The 22,735-nt window shown below is 43.7% G+C and overlaps 2 protein-coding genes across 2 annotated transcripts in view; one reads left to right on the forward strand and one right to left on the reverse strand.

Annotated features, from left to right (window-relative positions):
* ITIH5 (inter-alpha-trypsin inhibitor heavy chain 5) overlaps positions 1-5,371 on the reverse strand; it is a gene marked incomplete at both ends in the record, with an annotated part of 47,515 nt that extends 42,144 nt beyond the window's left edge. The window contains 2 exons of the mRNA XM_084264071.1: positions 1,660-1,704; positions 5,252-5,371. Of these exons, the coding sequence (XP_084120197.1) occupies positions 1,660-1,704; positions 5,252-5,371 (165 nt within the window). The remainder of the gene's footprint in view (positions 1-1,659; positions 1,705-5,251) is intronic.
* Positions 5,372-12,752: 7,381 nt separating this feature from the next.
* The window catches only part of ITIH2 (inter-alpha-trypsin inhibitor heavy chain 2), a 31,299-nt gene continuing 21,316 nt past the window's right edge, over positions 12,753-22,735 (forward strand). The window contains exons 1-6 of the mRNA XM_084279465.1: positions 12,753-12,880; positions 14,001-14,075; positions 19,988-20,023; positions 20,721-20,893; positions 21,582-21,686; positions 22,012-22,174. Of these exons, the coding sequence (XP_084135591.1) occupies positions 12,797-12,880; positions 14,001-14,075; positions 19,988-20,023; positions 20,721-20,893; positions 21,582-21,686; positions 22,012-22,174 (636 nt within the window). The 5' untranslated portion in view covers positions 12,753-12,796. The remainder of the gene's footprint in view (positions 12,881-14,000; positions 14,076-19,987; positions 20,024-20,720; positions 20,894-21,581; positions 21,687-22,011; positions 22,175-22,735) is intronic.

The raw sequence follows: 22,735 nt of genomic DNA on the forward strand, positions 1-22,735 counted from the left end.
CCCACCACTGCTTTATGAATCCATGTAAAATTTTAGCATCCACAACATCCTGTAGCAAGGAGTTCCACAGCTTAATGATATTTTATATGCAGAACCAGGTCACTCTGAATCTACTGTTTACTGGCTTTGATTGATCTCTGTCTTATCTCTCTGTCCCATTGAACAAGCTCCAGCTCTGATAGCCTCACGGACTGAGGAACCACAAAAACAAATTTAAAAAATCAAAAAGAAAAGACATTCAACACCTCTGCCTGTTCCTGGTGGTTTAGGAGCTGCTGCTGGAGAAAGCAGACACTGAACAAGAGCACCACATACAACTGAGGATGAAAGAACTGATTCATCTTGCCATCCCTAGAAGGGATCTGATGTTCCTTGTATATAGAAAACATAAACAATGAGGGCAGAGGCAGTTTCCAAACAGGTTGCTAGGTCAGGCTTGGCAGGCAACCCAAGTTCCAGCCTGTGATTCTTGTGTGTTCCCTGGAGCTCTTGCACAATCCATCAGTGCCTGATGACTTAACAGCTGTGTAAATGCCTGTTTGTTTTCTCCACGTTTCATTAAGGCCTTCAGAAGATGAGAGGCACCACAAAAGGAGAAAAAAAAAAACAAACAAACCCAAACAACAAACCAAAACAAACCATTTGTTTAATATTATTACTGCTGTGATTTATCAACCCTATTAAAAACAAAGCTAGGGAACGCCAAGGCGGCAGATTAGCACGCTGCTGTGTGGCAGGTTGGCTGGATACTTTATGAAGGGGTCCTGGTTCTTGTGATGAACTGGGAGCTGAAATTTTCTTGCCAAACAAATGATTTTATACTTGTTTACATCAGATGTTTGGAAAGACAGAAAAGAGCTGGAGATCAATGAAATACACTCCGTGTTTGTACCTTTATCAGTTGCTTTCATCAAAACAAGTGGAATATATCACAGATTAGAAATACTAAAGTGGTAATAAGACTGAGAGTTGCTCCCCTCTAGGCTGCTGATTCAGATCTGTCAAAGATCGAAGGGAGCAGAAGCTATTTAACGTGGAATAGCTACTGAGTGTGTGAAATGAGTTCCTCCAGTTCTCAACTGGGAAGCCCCCATTCCTGAGTAAAGCCAGAAAAATAACTGGCTGTGAACAGTAATTTCACTGGCTGCCTCTTTAGCCAAAGTTTTGATCTAAGCTATGAAATTCTCAGTGCATAAATACAGCCAGATCTCACAGGTTTGCTGCACATCTCATAATCACACATTTATAGCTTAAAGCTTTGGTTCCCATGCCAAAGGAGGGCTATTGGCTTCCTTGGTTTTTTCCTTTCTTCAGTAAATTTCAGCCTCTGCATCACAACAACAGACACCTTCAAATTTCAAAGCAAATTCTCCCTTTCTCTCCTAATTCAGTGAGATTTCATCAGACTTAATGTTTATTGTATGGTTAAGAATTAGATGTTCTCCCTCCAAATCTGGGGTTGAGAAGATGTATTAGGAAGCACTAGAAGAACCTGTATCTGTTGCATTGATCAAAATGAAGATTTTTTTACCTAGAATCTCACCTTACTGTCACCCACTGACACTGTTCATTCCTGGGCACTGGGATACATAAACATATACATACATAGAGGAAATCTAATTCCCATAAGGTGAAATAAAGACACAGTGTGGTACATACCAGCCTCTGTAAAAATTTGGCCTGCCTTGGAACACGGCGTGCAACCTGTAAAGAGTTAAAAGGGAGTTAGTGGAGTCTGGTCAACTTACAGAAGACTTGCCACTTGTTTAAATCCAGACATGGGCTTGTGTGACTCATCACCCATGTCCAGGTTCAATTATTCCTCTGGTTAAAATTAAAACCTAAATCTCTTCTACATTAACAGACCCACCGATCAAAGCTCAGCAGTGGAATGTGGCTATAGCAGGCAGGGATGTACTGTGTGTTTTGCAAATGCTACTTGTCAAGAGACCCTCTGTATGAAGACAGGAACCCCAGCCTTTAGCCCTAGCCCTGGACACTATGTCTTGGCCCTGGAAGAAGCACTAGTTTATGCACAAAAAGGGGATAAAGATATTTAAATTTAGCCACATATTTTATTATGAAATTAAGTGCTTCACCTATGACAATGCAATGACTCATTGTATTGCCCTTCAGAACACCACCACCATCACCACCTCTGACTTACTCTCTGCACATGGTCTAAATCTCAGCTTAGCAACAACTCCAAATCAAATCCCTCCCAAAACAGAGCACAAGTCTCTTGCCAATGAGGGATGCCAAGTGATTTCTTAAAATGTCGGTGAAACTCCAAAGAGCAGAGAAATGTAATGATGGTTTTTTACCTGATTTGCCCTTTCTGGAACAACAGCATTCCTTGCCAAAGAGATGAATTGATGTCTGTTTATCATGCATTGAGAAGCTAAGGAGAGCCTAATGGAGAAACTAATGTCTGCTCTGCTAGAATCCTTATTGTTTAGATATGTTTCTGTAACTTACTCTGAGAAGCTGTGGATATCCCATCTCTGTCAGTGTTTAAGGCCAGGTTGGATGGGGTCCCTACCTACGGCAGGGATTGGAACTAGATGGGCTTTGAGGTCTCTTCCAACCGACACCAGTCTGGGATTCTATGTTTCTATGACTCTGTTTCCTTTTTCATTACTTTAGCCAACACCTTGTAAAATCAGAACCAAAGAAAAAGAGCTCCCTTGGGAAATTCTCAATGGAGAAGAATTCTCTGAAGTTTAAATTTTGGAAGAAACTTTCCATCTGGGTATATTATTTCAGGCAAGTAAAGCACCTCAGTAGCCCTCTGTGAGAGGCTGTCCAGTCTCCATCACTGTAGGTCCTTCAGAACAAGCCAGACAAATGTCTGTGAGGTTGGTTCTGCTTGGAGCAGTGACAGGGATGAGAGATCAGTACTTTTTTTACTAAAGAATTACCTTTTGAAACAAACCCACCTTTCAACCTGTATGCAACAGTCACAATGTTTTTTACCGACTACAGCTGAAACTGGAAACTTGGCTACTGGTTTTATCTACCCCTATAACAAATCTGGTTTGTTTTAACTGCTGATTTGCATAAGAAGGTGTAATGTGACTTGGCTCCTTCCAAAGCTGCCTTCTGAAGTCTTGAGGGTAGCCAGTAGACATCAGTGAGTAGCTAAGCATCACCAGATAGCAGTGTTCTGTTTTCTAGGACTTCATGCCTACTGCCAAAGCACTACTGCAGGGTTTGCAACACTGATCAGTCCATCAAAGTGCTGCAGCACCTAATGGAACAATTTCAAAGTTCCCATTGGTCTTAAATATAAAGGCCTCCCCAATCATTCATTACAGCCCAAAAACTGCTGGTAGTGACTCCATAGCTGTTACCCTCTGCTAGACTTAGCTTGGTATACAAAGAATAAGCTGGGTAGTAGCAACCCAACTACCTGTGAAGAGTGGTCCAGAAGAACTACAACAATAGAAATAGCAACTTTATCAACTCCCTTAGCAGAGTGGTCAATCTCTGGATCAGACAGCAAGTAATCCATATTCATTGCAAAAACCATGATCCTGAAAAGACCTGTGTCCATACTTGCCTTTGTGTAGGAAGATCTTTCCAGTTAAACACAGCCTTCTATGCTCTCCAGAATTAGTTAGAGATTTGCTTATAGGGGACATGGTATGTTGATCTAGAGAAGCACTTGCCTATTCTTAACCTGCCTCATGTATCCAGTGAGGATGGGCAGATGTCCTCTTCTAGATCTAGCAGTCCCAGGGGACTAGATCACCACCTCTACTTATACATCTCTGCTCTACTGTTGGAAGTTACAGCTGCCACTCTTCTGCCAGTGTGGTGGGTTAACCCTGGCTGGAGGCCAGATACCCACCAAAGCCATTCTATCACTCCCCTCCTCAGCTAGATGAGAGAAAATATATAAGGAAAGCAGCCCCCTGCAGCCTCTCCCTCCCCTCCAGCTCCACCAAAACCTTGCCATGAAAACCCAAAACAGCCAGTAACACAGCTGTGAAAACACCCTTCTTTTCCACAGGCAAGATCACCCATGTTATTTCAGCACTGTGAGACAGTTCCTTAAGCTTCACAACTGATTTTCCTCCTAAAACAGACGAGTGAGTGTTCCCAGATACCATTCCACTGGCAGAACAGTGGTGGATATTGTCTCTTCCACTTGGACAGGTAGGTCTGCAAGACAGTGTTGGCTTGTGGCTGCAGAAGGAACTGGGGATGTTCACAGTAATCAGGATGGACAACTAAGTTGCTGTGGTCCTTGTACTGGAAATAAATTCCTCCCATTCTAGCATGAATGGGATGAGCAACTGAATGACCAACTCTGAGACCGGTACAGATACATATGAAGCCTCACTCTTCCCACTTATCATATGGCAGAAGATGCCAAATACAGGCATTCACTGATATTTTAGACACACTAGGGTTTCTCATCCAGCCTCCAGCAAGGCACAGGTACTCAGATGCTTCTCAGATACAACAGAACCTCTCAGATTCTTATAAAATTTAGATAACTGATCAATGCTGTAAGTAGCCCAAAGTCACACTTGATATATGGTATGAACCTGAAGGATGTGAGCACAGGTCTGAATCTCAGCCTTTTAATCCATACACTCCCAAACCACTAGCCAGACTTTTTGATAACTTCCAAACAGTTCATTGCCCTTTCAGCCCTCTTTTCCCAGCAAATCTAAGCCACACAATCACACAACAGAACAGCCATCACTTGCAGAATTATTTTTTTTTTTTCCTCTTCTGGTCAAAAAGTGCTTTACAAGCTGAAATTCATGTGGTACATTTCATTCAGCAGGAGTTAAAAATCAAGTACAGTAAGTCTGAGACCATAGGCAGAGAAACTTTTCTCCCACCCTGAAATAATCTGAATTACTCAGACTGGCGTGTGGCCAGGACACTGCCTTGACTCCCTTGTCCCTGTGAAATGCCTCGTTAGCACAGTTACAGGGGTGTCAGCTTTGAACCTCTCCCTAGGCAGTAGCACCCAGCTCAGGAAGGTGCTGGTGTTCTTCTAGCTTAACACCTCCAGCAACCGCCTTGCTCCTTGGAAGCAGAGCCCCACAGAGCTGAGCCGCAGCCATGGGTATGCTGCAGGGATAGCTGCAGTAAAGACAGTTTTAGCAAACTGCCCTGTGTGTTGATGCTGGCAGTTTAGAGACCAGCCAGACCCAGCCACTGAATGCTGCTGAATGACACCCCCCAACCCCCCTCCCCACCCCCCCACCCCCCAAAAAAGCAAACCTACCTGCTCCATGATGCTGTAGTCTGACATCAGCTTCTCTTCCAGGTACCTTGCCATCAGCTCCGAGTCAGGCTGCCCCGCCGAGGTAGAGAAGCCCCAGCAGAGCCACAGCCAAAGGATCATGGTGGAGAGGGAGCTCTGGCCGGGGCTCCCTGCCCCAAAGGTGAGAGGAAAGCCCCGCTGCCTGCAGCTGCTGCCTGTGCTGCCGGACGGGCTGCGAGGAGGCTGACAGGAGACGAGTCGACCCACCCTCTTCTCCTCCTTCCCAGCTCGGGACCGGCCCCTTTTCCACAGGCGGCTTCCCGGGCTGCCTGGGGCTGCGGGGGATCCCTGCAGGGTTTCCATCCTCCAGCTACTCAGGGGTCCCATGGGTGCCTGGGCACGAGCCACCACCATGCCCCTCTCAGCACCGCCCTCAGCCCCCATCTCGCCTTGTGCTGCAGAGAGGGCTGGTGCCAGGGCTCCCTGAGGCACTGCCGCCTGTCATGTTGGCACCATCAGCACCCTCAGCACCATGGTGGCCCTCAGTGTGAGGGAAGGCTGAGGAGACATATCCTTCACCTGGCTGGGCCCTGAGGCAGGGCCTATGATGGCTGCTGCCACAGAGCGCCCATCTGAGGGGACAGGGCACAGCACTGGTGGGAGCTGTAGGGTCATGCTAGGCTGTTGGGGTGTCTCCTCATGGGGTCAGCCAGTCCTGAACAGCTTATCCCATGGCCTGTTTGAAAAATCACACTCCTACCTACTCCCCAAGCCTGGAGAGCCCTGGTCTGTTCGTGAAAGCTGCCCCCAGGGCCCGCCACCCCGCAACAGGGCAGGGCTCCCTCCACACCCTCCACACCCTCGCCTTGGCACCCTGTCTGGCATCCAGGTGCCTGCCTGCCGGCAAAGGTGTCTGAGACCCATTCCATCATCCCTCTCTCTTGTCATCTGGACTCCTTTTCGCAGCTGGGCAAAGCTGGGGTGAGCCTTCTGCTCTTCACCCCTTTCCCAAAGGCAGAGTCCTCTCTTCTTCAACCAGCCCCTGGGCAAAGGCAGCCACTGCCTGGGTCCCCACCAGGAATATCCCCCAGCATGGCTGTGCCAGCTGGCACAGATACCACGTGTCTTATCCCCAGGCGTTCAGGAACTTGCATCTGCAGCCATCACCCAACCCAACCCCAAACCAGATGCATTTACTACTTCATTTTTCTATGCCAGCAGTAACTTTTTTAATCCAGCAGACGTAAATTTCCTCCTTTTATTTGTTTGAGGGGTTTTTTTTTGCAGGTGCTAGGTGCTGCACGAACAAACCTGTCAGGATTCAAATTACTGTATTCTTTTTCCTTTACAGCTCTGGGTCATCAGGGACTGAAGCTATTTTCCTTCAGCTCCAGTCCATGGCAGTGGCAGTCCAGTGAGTGTCTTGATTTTTCTCCAGCCTTGCTGAGATGTGTCAACACACCCTTGGGCCACTGGAGCTTCTCCTGAATAGACACATGCACAACCACCTGAAAGAATACATTCACTAAAAGTATATGTCCTTGGAGCATTATGTCATTCAAATCTAGCATGTGTAATAGATGAGCAGGAAGGTGCTTGCTCCCCATACAGAAGGGATGAGGGGAGCTGCAGGTGGGATAAAGAGAAGGGACAGCAAGGTTGATGCCTTTGGAACTCTGCCTTTAGCAAATCAGTGGCCCAGGCTTAGGCTGAGACCACACCATGGTCACACACAGGCATTGTCAGCAAGAGGGAAAGAATAAAAATCTTGGCCTGTCCCTTTCCCATTGGAACCACTTCACCATGGGCAGGGACAAGGGCCTCTGAAGTGACCCCATCCTGGAGCTGCAGACCTGGGCAGCACAGCAGGGAATGGCGAAGGACTTAGGTTGCTGGTGAGGAGAAGATGGTGGGAGAAAGCTGGAGGAGGCTGGGGCAAGATGCATCAGACCTTCAGAGGCACCCCAAATGGTTGCTGTGCTTAGCTGGTACCTGCCAAAGGATAGTCAAGGCATTACACTCCATTTCTCACCATTTCAAAGGGAAATGGAAGAGAACACCATAGTCCAGTTAGGGATCAAGAAAGACTTCAAACCAATGGTTCAAGCTGGTTTAAGGACAGACAAAAATAATGGTTAGAAGTTTTTTTCAGCTGGGTCCAGTTTATTGTAACGTCTGTATGTCCTGTCCAGCTCAGACACAAAGAACAAGCATAATCCCAAGCTCCACATGGAGTGGGATTGCATCCTCCCTTTCCCTCACTACTGGAATTAGGATGGGCTGCTCCTCAACCTGCTCTGTCCATGTTTCACTGGAGTCTAAAGCTGAATAAAAGTCTTGCAGCCCTCCAACATATGCTTACCAATGCTGGAAGACCATTTAAAATACATGTAGGGTGTTTTTCTTACTGTTTTGGAAAACCTAGAGGAAATCAAGGCACCCCCATAAAAGCAAGTCAAAACTACTCTGCTAACTCTAGAGGTAATAGTGGTGCCTGGGCAGGGTAGGGAGATGTTTAACCACTTGTCAGTCAGGAGGCATTTGGAGAAACATCCAAATCTCACCAGCTATCACTCTCTGCCTCCTGATTGGTATTCAGCTTGTTTCTACAGCCACTCTGCTTCTCCCATGGCACAGGTCAGGAGCTGAGGGCCACAGTAAATCAAAACAGTAAGTCAAAACAATGCAAAGTTATAGCAATATGGCTGATCTTAAGCACATCTGGTGAAAGGAGGATACTCAGACAAAAGCAGGACCCTAGAGCAGGTATGGAATAAAAGGCAAGAGAGAATGAGCTGGGAAAAGTACTGCCCTTCCCAAAGTGATTAGGAGCAGCCCATTCTGCTCATGCACTTCTCAGCAAGGGCACATAAGGACACAGGACATAACTAAGACAGACCAAGGTGTGTTTTAACATGGTTCAGATGTCATGAAGTTTGGCGAGTGAACATTGAGCCTGGGGTCTTGATTGCTCACATTATCCCCTCTTCCCCCTCCTTGGTATTAAGTCTCCTGATTTTGGGGGGGAACATGGCAGGCACTGTGCTGGGGATTTCATTAGAGCTCGAGATAAGTAATTACTCAGGTGTGTTCACATTAGACGTGTTTCATGCTGACTTTTGCAGACATAGCAAAATGAGCAGCTGTTCTTTGGGTGGGAGCTCAGCAAATTAAATTGCCTGGCATGCCTGCAGCCAGCATGAGCAGAGACATCAGAGGGGGGCATGATCTAACAGCTGGGCTTCACACACACATTTCATCTGGAATGAATTGTATTATGTCAAGGAATGTCTCTGTGTTGACATGCAAACACATGCACCTTGGTGATGTTCTGCTTTCACACATCTGCAGCCCCCTGTTTTTCCATTCAAGGCTCGTGGGTAAGACCAGTCTTCCTTGTTTTCACCACACCAGTTAAATAGACCCAGTGAGGAGTGTTGAAGCTAAAGAAAACGTCAGCACTTCTAGTTCAAGAGCATGGGTTTTCCAGAGACCAGACTGAAGCTGAGGGCACAAGACCTGAGCTGTGGTTGATCATAACATCAATGCCATGGCTGCATGGATTCTGAAATTAAAGGCTTCCAGTTCTCTACTTGTCTAGGTAGAAGAATGGGACACCAGACACTCACCTCACACAGAGACACCTACATTAAATGCCCAATTGAACCAGGAACTAAATCTAAACCACAGGACTAAAAAAACCACAGAATTTGGTGGTTTTCAAAGCTAACTATTTGGTTAAGTAATTGCCAAGAGTCCCAAAGGGTTACACAGACATAGATAATAGATTTGAGACCACACCTGGAAATATCATGTCCAGTTCTGGGCCCCTCAGTTCAAGAAGGACATAGAACTCCTTGAAAGAGCCCAGCACAGGGCCACCTCCTTATGAGGAGAGGCTGAGTGAGCTGGGTCTCTTTAGTTTGGAGAAGAGGAGACTGAGGGATGACCTCATTAATGTCTATAAATATGTAAAGGGCAAGAGTCAGGAGGATGGAGCCAGGCTCTTCTCAGGGATGGTCAGCAATAGGACAAGGGGCAGCGGGTGCAAGCTGGAGCACAGAAGTTCCGTGTGAACATAAGGAGGAAGTTTTTCACTGTGAGAGTGATGGAGCACTGGAACAGACTGCCCAAAGAGGTTGTGGAGTCTCCTTCTCTGGAGACATTCAAACCCACATGGATGTGTTCCTGTGTGATTTAGTCTGGGTGATCCTACTCTGGCAGGGACATTGGACTAGATGATCTTTCAAGGTCCCTTCCAAGTCCTATCGTTCTGCGATTCTGTGAAATGTCTGGGAGTAAAGTTCAGGGAATTACATTAAATGTTTTCCTTCAGGCCTTAATCTAATCAATCTCTGAATCATCTGGATAGGACCTGATGGTGCCCAGTTCTAAGATTGTGCCTGTGTTCCTGAAAAGACTTTTCTGGACTTCCAGTGGCTGCTGATCTCCCTGCTGACATTAGCTGTGCTGCCATGGCTCATCAGAGCATTTCAGAACATGAAAATCTGGTATTGATCTGATTTGAGATTAATATTTTTTTAAATACCCTAATTCTATGTCAAAAGGCATCAGTGCTGGAGATCTCTGAGTCTGTCTGGGGAAATTCTGTGAAACATGTTGAAGAGGTCACCTGGTCAGGGAGGCAGGTCACTGGGTCCTGATACCTCAAAGGGCTCCACTGGACAGCAGTACAAGGTTAAAGTTGGCACAGCAAGAAACCCTGTTTGGTATGTCCACAGACAGTTTCCCAGAATGACTGGTGTGTATTTCTCCTCGAGAATTTTCGGCTTTTTGGGCTATTTTAGACACTATATTTGAGCAGTTCCTGCCATCTAGTGGACACACTAATTTCCCAATCTTGTGATTTTTATGGGAAAAAAATTAAACTGCGTTTGGTGGCTGTGAACAGGCTGAATTAAGGAGTTATACAATTAATGTTTAAAGTAAATGCCGTTCTAAAGGGACATCTTCATCTCTTCAGAACAGCAATGATTAGATTCCCAGTCCAGGGTCCCAGATGTCTCCAGAACAAATTCCTTAAGTTTTACATTTCTGATGAGAAAGGTCTGGTCACTATGAGCTAAGGACATATGTGTGAACAGAACTCATCTTAGATGGAAAGCTCAAGCTATAGTAGCTGCCATCAACACAGCAAAGACTGAATCCCCCATGCCTGATGCTGTTGCAGTCCTGGATAACCCTTGTCACAGCCACAGCTCTGACTACGCTCACGTAGGTGTTCCTCAGCTAACTTTAAGGTAGCAAATACTGCTGAGACTACAGACACATAACACTGAGCAAAACTCCTTCTAAGATGCTGAAAAAACACTGAGTCCAAGGTATCTGATTAGACTGTCAGTCCCTTGACCACACGATTTAAAGCCAACATGGATGTTTTATGTACCATGGAGTTGTAAGCCAGCCTCCTGTTTGAAGCAGCCTGCCCAGGATCTTCACACTGAGATTCCCCTCAAAAAGCCTGCAATGGTGATAAATGCCAAGCAGCTCACTCCAGGAGTTAGGAGTCATCTGATGAAGTGTAGATGTCCCCAGAGCTGGTGTCTTCTCTGAGCTCTCTGGCTGGGCTCCATACATTGTTCATGGCAGGAATTAGGCCCAGCAAGAGCAGGATTCATCCCATTCTATGGTGATGGCAGGTAATTAAATTGAGGTAGGCACAATATGGCCAGAAAAGAAATCTATGTATTTCCATGGACTAAAAAGGGAGACAAAGATGGGTAGGGTAATACCATCCCTCATTATGCTGCTTATTGTAAAACCCTACTCCCATCCTCCCTGTTCTCCTTCTGTACATTCCCCTCCACCATGCACATCACTTACACCCACTTCCATGGGAAGCTGCAACACAGAAGACGACCTGGAGTTATATAAGGAAAGGGAAGCCTGGCTATAGTCACATTGGGCCTGAAGGATGCAGAATTGCTTATCAAGTGACCTCTGAAACATCCAGAAACTGTCTCTTCAGGAGAATAATTGCTTCAGGCTCTACATGTGCACTGTCTGAGAGCTGAACCAGAGCTTTGGGAGGAAGTAATAAACAGGTGCTGTGAGGAACCACTGTGTGGATGATTCAATGCAAAAGCAAATGCATGTGCTGTGAAGGCTGTGTACTAGTTTGAGTAGCTCCTAAGCTTTCTAGTAAATCTGGAGCTATGTCAACTCCAAGTTCAAGATCCAAGATCTCCAAAAACATCATAGCAGAGGGCAAATCGGGGCTCTTCCAGCATAACATCTCTGAACTATATAGGGAGCTATCATGTGACATGCTCAAAGGGACCAAAAGGCTGTGGTTCATTCTGTGTGTAGTTAAGATGTGGAACTTTTTCTCACAGGATGCTGTGAATGCTAATTTTGCCATTCAATCAGAGGAGATCATTGTTTTTTTGGAAAACAGTTTAACTAAGGATTACTAAACAAATGGAAACCACATTCTCTTCAGGATATACCATAGCTGCAAGTAGCTATGGGTCTTTGGAAAATACCTTATGTGCTTGCTTCGGTTCTTATATTCTCTCCCAAGCTCCTTTGGCAGACTTTGCACTGAAAGGTTACTGCTTGAGCTCCATGTGAACCTCTGAATGTAGCTTCAAGTCTCACTCAGCCTGAGAAGCAATCTGTTGAAAAGATGTGTAACAGCAGACTGTTGCTGTAGAAACCTTTTACTGAAACATAGAAGTGTGATGTGACATAACATAGGATAGGATAATGGTATATATATAATGATATAATGTTATATATTGTATGAAATTATTATATATTATATTGTATTATATTGTATATTATGTAATATGATCTTGCCTGCTGTTTTTTTTTCTGGGTCCATTCTTTTCCACTGAGGTTGCTCAGATGTCTGCAAATTCCCTTTCTTTCCTTTGCCAGGAAAGAGGCAGGGAGACCAAACAGCTTTAAAAGCATCTAGGAACCATACACTGTGCATCTGAAAATATCATCAGATGTTTTCACATTAATAACTTTGAAAAACTAGAGCTATCCCAACACCAGCTATGATCCTTTCCCAGACAGAGTGGAAAAGGGGTATTTGTGTGGGTCATGATCCAGCCCAAAGGTCTCTGCCAACCCCTGGGAGATGACAGGGCGGGAGGACCCTTGGAGAAGCACAGTGTTGCTGCCTCCACAGCTCTGAGGACCAGTGTTCACCTCTTTTACTATAAACAAACAAGCTAAGAGCAAGTTCTTGCTTTGATCTTTGCTTTGCATACTCCAAGGTCTGCGCCTAGCAGGAAATTAGTCAAACATCAGGGGAAGCTAGAAAAGCAAGAAGTGAGCCTATCCAAGCCGGACCTGTTATCGAGGGCAGAGGTGAGTGAAGACACTATTTGGATAACCCTTGCTCAGGCACCACAGCTCAGACTTGCGTTGCAAGGCAAATATTTACCTATGGCCTAAACAAAGTCAGCGTTTCAAAACTTTGTTCAAAATACTGCATAAACCTGAGCTGTTTCCTTGAACTTGTCTCAGAGAAGGAAAGATCTTGTGTCTGGTACCTATGCGGGCTGTTCTTAGGAGGCAAGCAAGAAGAAAATGAAGCATCTCATCTGCTTCTTGGGTTTGTTCCTCGTTTCTGGAGTAGGAAGCTTTGATCTTGTTATCGATGGAATCCCAGATGTGAGTATTTCAAGGGAGAGCCTAGGTCTCCCTTCCATGCTGAACTCAACAGCAAAGCCGCAGCTGACTTTGATGGGTCATTGCTTCATAGCTCTGTTTGTATCTCACAAATTCTCTCCTAATTTTAGCTGTAAATGGGATTGTTTGGGTAAATGGTTTTCACCTGTCATTCATATGATTTTTTTTTAAATATTATTAAAGTTAGAATTTAATTTAAACCAAATTTAAACCCCTGGACTCAACTGAGCTTAGATTCAGGTGTCTACACCCATTGCCATATTGCATTGTGAATTACAGTATTTCTATGAAGTCAGCAGCAATTGTATGAAACTTCCTTTTCCTTTGCAAGATGCACAGAAAAAATTAGTGAGTGTGGATATCCTCTTTTCTTTTTTCTTCTCAGAGCAATTCTCATGACACAGTGAAATTTTTATCCTGAATCCCTAATGCCCAGGACCTGTGGTCCTTTCTAACCATACTTGCCATATCAGTTTAACATCAATGTGCTTGAACAATTTCAGTTAATTTTGTGCAGACCTTTGTGTTGCACATACGAGTTGGAGAGCAGCTCATGAACTTAAACTTATTGCCATAAGTTAAACTTCTAACAAATTTTAAGACTATTGCTGCGCTGTAAGAACCCCACCTCTAATTGAATCAGTGCTTGCACTTACAAAAGACCTGAAGTTCTTTTGCTCTCAGTGGAAAAAATTTAGTTCTCAGGTATATTAGTATAAGTAATTTCTACTGGTTTGAGCAGAAATTCTCTGAACTCGCTGGTTTAAGTAAGATCAGTATCTGAAATGCTGTAGTTACCATGTCTGGACCCATCCTTCAGATAATCTGCCTTTTTATGGTCATTTCAGTGCTTTAAATATTACTCCCTGTTTCAGAATGAAAGGTTGTAAAATGATAGCAAAGGTCATGGTCTTTAAAGAGTGTATAGAGCTCGATGACCACAGAGGGAGACTAGGCATGTGAAAATGCAGCATTTGCTCTGCATTTACACCAAGGGGAGGTAAATTCCCTTTGGAACTCTGATAAAGTGCTACTCAACAATAAATCAAGTGATAAACAGGCAGAAACAACACCTCTTTCTTTCTTCCTCTTTCTTCTCTAGGAAGTGGAAAACCTGATTGACCTAGAAATTGATGGATTTCCTTCAAGCTCCAAGATGAGAAATGGCAGGTACCAGGTACAGTACCCAGAAATGCTTCCGAAGAAAAGGGAAGTAAGAGTGCCTGGAAGTACTCTCTAGGCAGCTTGTTCCATGTCAAGGGCTGTGGGTGAACAACCAGGTATGACCAGAAGGTCCTTATATACACCAAGACCTTCATATCTCTTGTTGGGATAAGAACTGCAACTACCCTTTGCGCATGAGCTCCTAAGGCAGATAATGGCAGGACAAAGGGGAATGGATTGAAGCTGGAGGAGGGAAGGTTTAGATGAGATATTAGGGGGAAGTTCTTTACAGAGAGAGTGGTGAGGGGCTGGAACAGGCTGCCCAGAGAGGTGGTGGATGCCCCATCCCTGGAGGTGTTCAAGGCCAGGTTGGATGGGTCCCTGGGCACCGTTGTGTAGCTCCAGGCCTGGAGGTTGTTGTCCCTGCCTGTGTCAGGGGGGTTGGAACTCTGTGATCCTTGGGGTCCCTTCCAACCCAGACTATTCTATGATTCTAAGGAAAGTAATACAGATTCTAAGCAGTGGAGATGTTTGACTGTCTGACTTCATGTGTGGGGAAAACCCTATTCATAACTGGTGGGACTTTTCCATAAGAAAATAGAAAAGGACTTTGGACACTGGCAATATAGGCTGAAACCTTTCAGTCCCGCACGTACCCCATTCATTCATATTTCACTCAGGTCAAAAGAGTGCAGCACAGTGTCACATGGGTGATGAACCAGTGGAGTCTGAGACCTGGGAAGAATATTTATTTCCTGCATGCTGGAGGGTTGCAGATCCTTGTATTTTGTCAGCTTCTGAAACATAAACATTTACAACAACATTGCAGGAGTTTTCCTGTGTTTTACACAGTAGTAATTAACAATAAAAATCATGAAATCACTTGTTTGGAAGTATTAACTTTTATTACAGTGCATGATGGAAATGATCATAAAATCATAGAATTCCAGACCAGTTTGAGTTGGAAGGGACTTCAAAGCCCTTCTAGTTCCAACCCCCTGCCATGTGCAGGAACATCCTGCACTAGCCCAGGGTGCCCAAAGCCCCATCTAACTGGGTCTTGAACCCTTCCAGGGAACCAGGGCCAGCCACAGCTTCTCTGGGCACCCTGTGTCAGTGCCTTCCCACCCTCACAGGCAAGGATTTCTCACTAATACCTAATCAGAATCTCCCCTTATTCAGTTTAAAACCATCACCCCTTGCCTTATCAGTCCCTGCCTTTGTAACCAGTCCCTCTCCAGCTTTCCTGCAGCCCCTTCAGGTACTGGCAGGCTGCTCTAAGGTTTTCCCAGAGCTTTCTGTTCTCCAGCCTCATCAATCCCAACTCTCTCAGCCTGTCTTTATAGGAGAGATACTTCAGCCTTCTGATAATCAGAGTGGATGTTGTTCTCCTCCAAGCTCTGGTGCTGCTTTTCTTGAGCTTGTTCAATATAATGAAAAGATCCTCTTGTATAAAGTTGGATTTCTTGACATCTTTGAATTTAAGCATGGGCAAACATGCTGCTTCTTTATCCTAAGACTTTTCAAAAAAGGCCTCATACAGAGAGTAAATGTAACATATGGACACCAAAATCCCCCATTACACATTCAAAGAAACAGAAGATTTTAATACAAACATGAGTCAAGTCAGCTTATATTTGCCAGACCAATATTTAAATTATTTCATCATGATATAAGCAAAAAAAAAAAATCATCCCTAGCTGCAGTTATTCAGGGTATCATTTCTTTACAACATGTCAGCATGTCTGTGTTAGTGTCATATGTATTATGCTGACTCTGTTCCCCAATTTTCTGGATACATAATGATATATATATATATATACATATATAAATATATATGCATATACCTGTGGTAATTTGCAATTCTACTAGTGGTTTCATTGTACCAGTTATTCCTTGTATTCCTCTATATTACTTCTCATCCTTTACCTATCAAACAAGCCTTTGCAAAACAGTAGAATTAAGATCTCAGCAATAGGTGAACTAATCTTATGTTAGCTAAGTCATAATAAAAGATAAATAAATGAGATTAAACTGGCCTACACAAAACACCTTGAGACAGTAGCTCCTGGCCAACAGCAGGCATAAAGTTACTTACCATGGATCACTAAAGTAAGGATGGCTTCCCAGTTACTGGTTTAGTGCTAACATTTTTCTACAGTGAGCTCACCAGTCCATTTACAATATGACAAGAGAGGTCCTCTGCAGACCTACTGATTAGTTCTAAAGAGAAAGAATTGTTTTCTATGTCCAGGTATTCTGGTGAAAAATACTTGGTTATGCTTAACTTCAAAATACTGTCTCAATAATGTGAGTGTCCCTAGTGTCCACAGAAACAGAGCACCTCGTGGGCTAGAATCCAGGTAACCTTGTGAACCTCTATATGATGGGGCATTGCTGTTATCTCTGTTTTGGAGATAGATAAGGGAGCTCTTGTCTAGACTGCAAGATGGGATGTTCTGTAGCATGTCCCCCAGTACTGGTCCTGATCTCTGGCTGTCTAAATCCAGGTGAGATCACACCTATTTCCTTCTTGCTCTGCCTGCCTGGTTTGCTCTCCATGAGAACCAGCACAGGAAAGAAATGAGGAAGGAGAAAGGAGGTGGACTGAGCTGTCTGGAGAACCTCCTGGGCTCCAGGGTGTGAATGCAACCAGAAAGATGATGATATATCTACAGCATTGTGAAGACAAACTCTGCCAAGCCCTAGGTTTCAAATTGCTTTTCTTGCACCTCACAGTGAGAGTCATGATCCCCAAAAGGAGCCTGAAGAGATTGCAAGGAGATTGAAGTGTGTTAAAAGTGCTTAGGAAGTGACTCACATGAAAACAAGTAATCTGTGAGGAGACAGCATGCTGGTCACCCCCTTTTCAACATTTTTCTCAATTGACAAATTCTTCTAACTTCCCTTAGGAATGTTCATGCTCAGAAAATGATTTTCCTTCAAATGCAGTATAACATCTCTGAATCTAATTGCTCTCTACATTTACCTGAAAGGATGTTGTGGAGAGGTGGGGACTGACCTTTTCTCCTCAGTGACAAGTGATAGGACAAGAAGAAATGGCATGCAGGGGAGGTTTAGACTGGATATTAGGAAAAACTTCTTCACTGAGAGGGTTGCTAGGCATTGCAATGGGCTGCCCAGGGAAGTGGTGGAGTCTCCATCCCTGGAGGTATTTAAAAGACTGTTAGATGTGGTGCTGAGGGACATGGTTTAGTAGTGGATGGCAGGTTAGGGTGATGGTTGGACTTGATGATCTAAAGGGTCCCTTCCAACCAAGACAATTCTATGATTCTATGATTCCATGATTCTGCTTTCCTTGGTTTACTAAGCCACACCTCAGAATTAAGCCCCTGGACTGAAACTTTAAAGCAATGGTAAACTACACATCCCATAGATACAATACCTCTTGTAATGCATTACCTCTTGTAATTCCTTCCTTCCCTAGATATTATGGCTTCTCCCTCCTAGGTAATAGTTAGTTTGAAGTACTCAATATTTTCTTGATGGTAGACTGCATACTACTTGCAACATTCATACACAGTGATTTGAACAGAGACCATTGTGGAGGGCTAGATGTACACAGGTGTTAAGAGATGCCAGGAGAAGATGGGTCTCTATACCTGAAGACAGGGCCCAGCACCTGTCAAGACCAGAGCCTTAAAACACTTCCTGAAGCACTTGTCTCCACCCTAATTAGCTATTTTCCACACATTAGCTATTGCACAAAGTACTGTTTCTATGCAGTACAGACATCAGCAGATCTGGATGTGGCTTAAAAGCAAGGGTAAGTCAGGAATTCAGAAATAGCAGATCTGCTGCCACAGAAGCCCCTGCAAGGCCCAGGTTCTCAGTAACCATACCAGTGCTCAAATCTGAAGTACAGGTATCTACAGCTCTGTCCCCCTAACTTGTTGGAGCAGCCCTCTGGAACATTTGAAGTCTCAGGGACGTGGTTGGCCCATCCCACGTCTGATCTCTAATAACAGCAGTTGGAGTCACTACATGTTCAAGTAATAAGCTCATGTCTCCATCAGCATCTCCCTCATCTCATCCACCCTCACAAAAGCCAGCAGGAAGGAAACCTGGGCATCTTGAAGGCTTTAAGAACCCTTATAAAGGCGAGTCAAGAACCCCGAGCTCTTCTGAGAATGAGAAGAGTACCACAATAAACCAAATCCCTTCTGTGCTCAGGTCTTGGTCTTCATTTTTTCATAATTAAATTTGTTTCAGTTAAGGTTGGGTTATTCTTAATTTGTATTCATGCTGGTGATGTTTCCTACCCCAAGGATATGTGTGGGGACAACAGTCATTCTTCACGGTCTGGGTCTCTATCAGATGTGAAGGGTCCAGTTTGTTGTACAGTGAGTAGGGTGATGGGAAGGACTGAGCAAGGATCCGTCCATCAGGCTTTTCAGAGGGTCTCTAGAGACCCATAAACTTGCAGATGTTGAAATCTTCCTCTGAATGATTCAGGTGGAGCATGAATAACCATCAAGTAAAATTTGTTGTCAGGCAGGCAGAAATCCTGCAGTCCCTCTATCTGATCCTTAAAATTGTCTCATTAAAAACATCTTGTCATGTGGTGTGTCATCCCTTACACAGCCCAAGATTTCCTAGTAAGAGGAGGTTAATTAGCTCCAAATGAAATTAGCAACTGTATAGCAAGCCTTATATGTACCCTGTGACTAAAGCAGTTATTGTAAGCATCCCTGTGATTTTGGGTCTTCTTGGATTCAAGTGCTGCTGAAACCTGAGAGGAGATTGATATGCTTTGGTTCATTTTTATAATTTAGCCATCAGTATCTTAACTGGTCTCCCTAAGTTCTTCATCTTCACCAGTGGAGCTGAAGAGCTCAGTCGAGTTGCCTACATGTGCATATCTAGCACTGTCTGAGCTAGCACAGGGAGCCCAAGACACCTTAGATGTCATTCAAGATGTACAGGAGCCTTGTGATCTCCTGGTGCTCCAACTGAAGGCCAGGGTAGTACTCTTGGGCACCACCAGCAGCACTGGGTATCCTCTTCTCTCATCAGAGAAGTGAGCATGGTTTAGGGCAGGACTCATTCAACCAAAGGGAAGTATCATTTTCAGATTAAAGGGATCACTCCATCGACTATGAAATTCTGTTTGCCTTGTCTTGATAAAACCAAAGTAGATAGCTGCCTTAAACAAGGAACTAGGTGAGCCAAATCCATCCCAGGGCTACTCATTCAAGTTTAAGTTTTAGAGAATTAAACAGAATTATGCAAATGTCCACAAGATGTCACCACCTCTTCATAAAAATTTCAAAATGGAATTACTCATAAGGCAGGGGGAAAAAATCCTACCATTAATGAACAGTTTCAGCTCTTCTAAGCAGTGCATATATAACTGACTTTGAATATATGTAAGTATATAAATGCAGTATCTATTATGCAATAGGGGGGTTTGTACATGTATATTGCACATAATATAATAACATAAATATATATATGTAATGTAAATGAAAACAAAACGAGATTAAAAGGTCTGGATTTTGATGGTTTTCCACTTTTTCTAGACAAAAAAGTGGGGGGAGTTTGTGTTACAAGTTAAGGCTTCAGTGTATGACTTCTTGTCAGCATGTTTTGCTTTCAAAAGGAATGTTTTTGTTCTAAAAGAGAATGTTTTTTATAAAAATTAAAGACAAGGGAAGTGAGCTGTACTTTTTTTGACAGTCTCTAAGTCACAGCTGGGAGATCACATTCTCCAACATCTCTTGTACAAACACATAAAATAAGACAAAGTGAATATACACACTACATCTGAGATCTCAAACCTAATCTGATCATTTTAGAAAATTGTTTTTAGATGTTACCACTGTCAGATTCCTATCTTTAAAACAGCCACAATCTATGTTCTGAGCTTTCCTCAAGTACCTTCTTCATATTTTTCTTTTCCAGCGAAGCACATCTGACTGGGGGTATGTTGGAGATCTGGTGAGTTTTTTTCCTACCTCTGTGGAAAATAATACTGAACAAAGTGATTTCTTAGTTAACCATTTTTTTGGAAATCAATCCTTTGTGTTTGCTCAGTTCCTTGTTTTTACTGCTGGTTGGGTATTAACCTATTTTCTTCAAACAGACCACTGTTTGCACAATGTTGTTTGTACAACTGCTCTTGGAGGGAGAAGGGTATGGCAAATATGAAGAAATAAGCATCAAAAGTGATTAGAAAAAGGCACTATCTTAATATATCTTAATACCTTTCTCAAGCTGTGATGGTTTAACCCTTTACAAGACTAAGTTGGTAACCAATGCTTCAGGTCTCCTTTATTCAAGACCTTTATTGAAAATAAACTATAAGATGTAGAGGATTACTGTGTACCATTCTATGCTGGATTACACTGAGTCATTGCAAGCATGAGTTGCATGGTCAAAAGAAAAAAAAATCCATCTTAATAAATTTATTAATAAATATTCTCCTTTAATCTGAAATCATGTGAATATCCTGACACAATTTCCAGGTAAAATATGGAGGTATCTTGAGCCTGAGTTCATGTCCCATCTGGCTGCCATATCGTAATGAATACTGTTTGAAAAAAAGCACTGAAACTATAAAAAGGGTGGATATTGCCCTTTAGGGCAGATTTTCTAGTTGTATCCCAAATTTATAGAGTAATTTTGTCAATTACAGGTGGAGGATGATGACAAGATAGGTCTTTACAGCTACAAAGTTCAATCCACTATAACATCACGGTTGGCCAACACAATGATCCAAGCCAAAATGGTGAATAATGCAAAAAAGTCCCAGCACATAGTCTTTGATGTACAAGTCCCCAAAGGAGCTTTTATTGACAATTTTACAATGTAAGTAGTGGGTGGGTATCAGTAATATCAGCCTTGTGCTCTGGCAGGTTCAGTGTGGTGGCAGATTCTGGTGGGAGGGGAGTATCTGAAAGAGCAGAGCACCTCTTATTTTCCAGATCCAGTGCGATTTTAGCAGGCTTTCTCAAAGAAAAAAGGCTCATGGCATCATACTGTCTGTCTGTCTCTTTTCAAGTGATTATTGGACCATTGGCCAAAATCAACAGAATTTAACAAAGGGACAGAAATTTCAGGTAGACTAAGCTCCATCTTGTGCAAGTTGGCACCAAATCAAAGGAGTGAGAGAGAGACACAAATTAGAGACCTTACGAAACAGAAAGAAATTAGCTGGGTTTAGGGTCCTTTCAGAGAGGCAGAACCCACACATATCCTCATCCATATTCCAAAACAGCCATGTCTACCCAAAGGATGGGAAAAGCGTGAACGATATAGGAGAGAAAAGATCTTCCTCAGAGTACAAGAGTGGTGGCTACTTGCAATAAAAAAGTGGGTAGGGAAAAAAAATACAGATCTAGTGGAAACCAGACTTCATTACTTCGAGGTTAAAAAAGAGCCTTATTATTTTATTTCCCACCACATTAGATTTCACTGATGCTTTTCTAAAATGAAGAAACAGTTATTGATTGTGAAGTTGTTTCTTTTTCAAACTGACTGTGCTCCTCTCTCCTAGGGATATCAATGGTATAACATTTACCAGCCAAATTCGGGAAAAATCTGAAGCCAGAAAAATGTACTCTCAAGCAAAAGCCAAAGGCAAAGCTGCTGGAATAGTAAGGTATAAAGACTTTGGCATATGGATATTGTACTGAACTTACTCACAGGAGAATTGGGATTCCAGAGGAGCTAGATGAGGGGGAACCCTGGAAATGAAAATGGGTTGGAGAGGCAAGTTATGCTTACTTACAGAAACTTCAATATTTAATTGCAAAGGACTTAACTGCTTTCAGCTTGATAAAACATAATGTGCTAACAGACAACTGCAGTTCCCTGGTATAACTCATGATTAGAATCAGTCCCATCAAATGCAAAGAAACCAAAATGCAAAGAAGCTCTCTTTATCCTTGTATTTTCTCAAAATAACTCCACAGTTGACTTTCCAGGAGCAACGCCTTGGATATGGAAAACTTCAAAACTGAAGTGAATGTTCCCCCAGGAATGAGGATCCAATTCGAACTCCACTACCATGAAATGATTCGGAGAAAACTGAGCTCCTACGAGCACGTCATCTCTGTGAAGCCAGGACGCTTGGCAAAGCACATGGAGGTAAAGTAGAGCTGGCGTGTGCAGGCAACACCCTACAGCCAATGAGCCTCACAGAAGGACGATTCATCTACAGCTCCTTCCTTTTAAATAGGCTCAGTACAAATAACATCAAGGTCACTGTGTAGACCAGCACAAAACCCTTCAAATCAGGAGTTATGTAGCAACATGACTGAGGAGTGAAGGTGTCCTGCCTCCTCTCACACTAACCAGATGAAATTCAACCAAAGCAAGTGTAAAGTCTTGCACCTGGGGAGGAATAACCATCAGTATCAGTACAGGCTGGGGGATGACCTGCTGGAGAAGAGCTCTGTGGAGAAGGACCTGGGGGTCCTGGTTGACAACAGGTTGGCTATGAGTCAGCAGTGTGCACTGGTGGCTAAGAGGGCCAATGGGATCCTGGGATGCATCAGGAAGAGTGTGGACAGCAGGTCTAAGGAGGTGATCCTCCCCCTCTACTCTGCCCTGGTGAGGGCCCACCTGGAGTATTGTGTCCAGTTCTGGGCTCCCTGGTATAAAAAAGACGGGGACCTCCTTGAGAGAGTCCAGAGAAGGGCTGCGAAG

Source organism: Gallinula chloropus, assembly GCF_964237585.1.
Source record: "Gallinula chloropus genome assembly, chromosome: 1".
NCBI classification, from domain to species: domain Eukaryota; kingdom Metazoa; phylum Chordata; class Aves; order Gruiformes; family Rallidae; genus Gallinula; species Gallinula chloropus.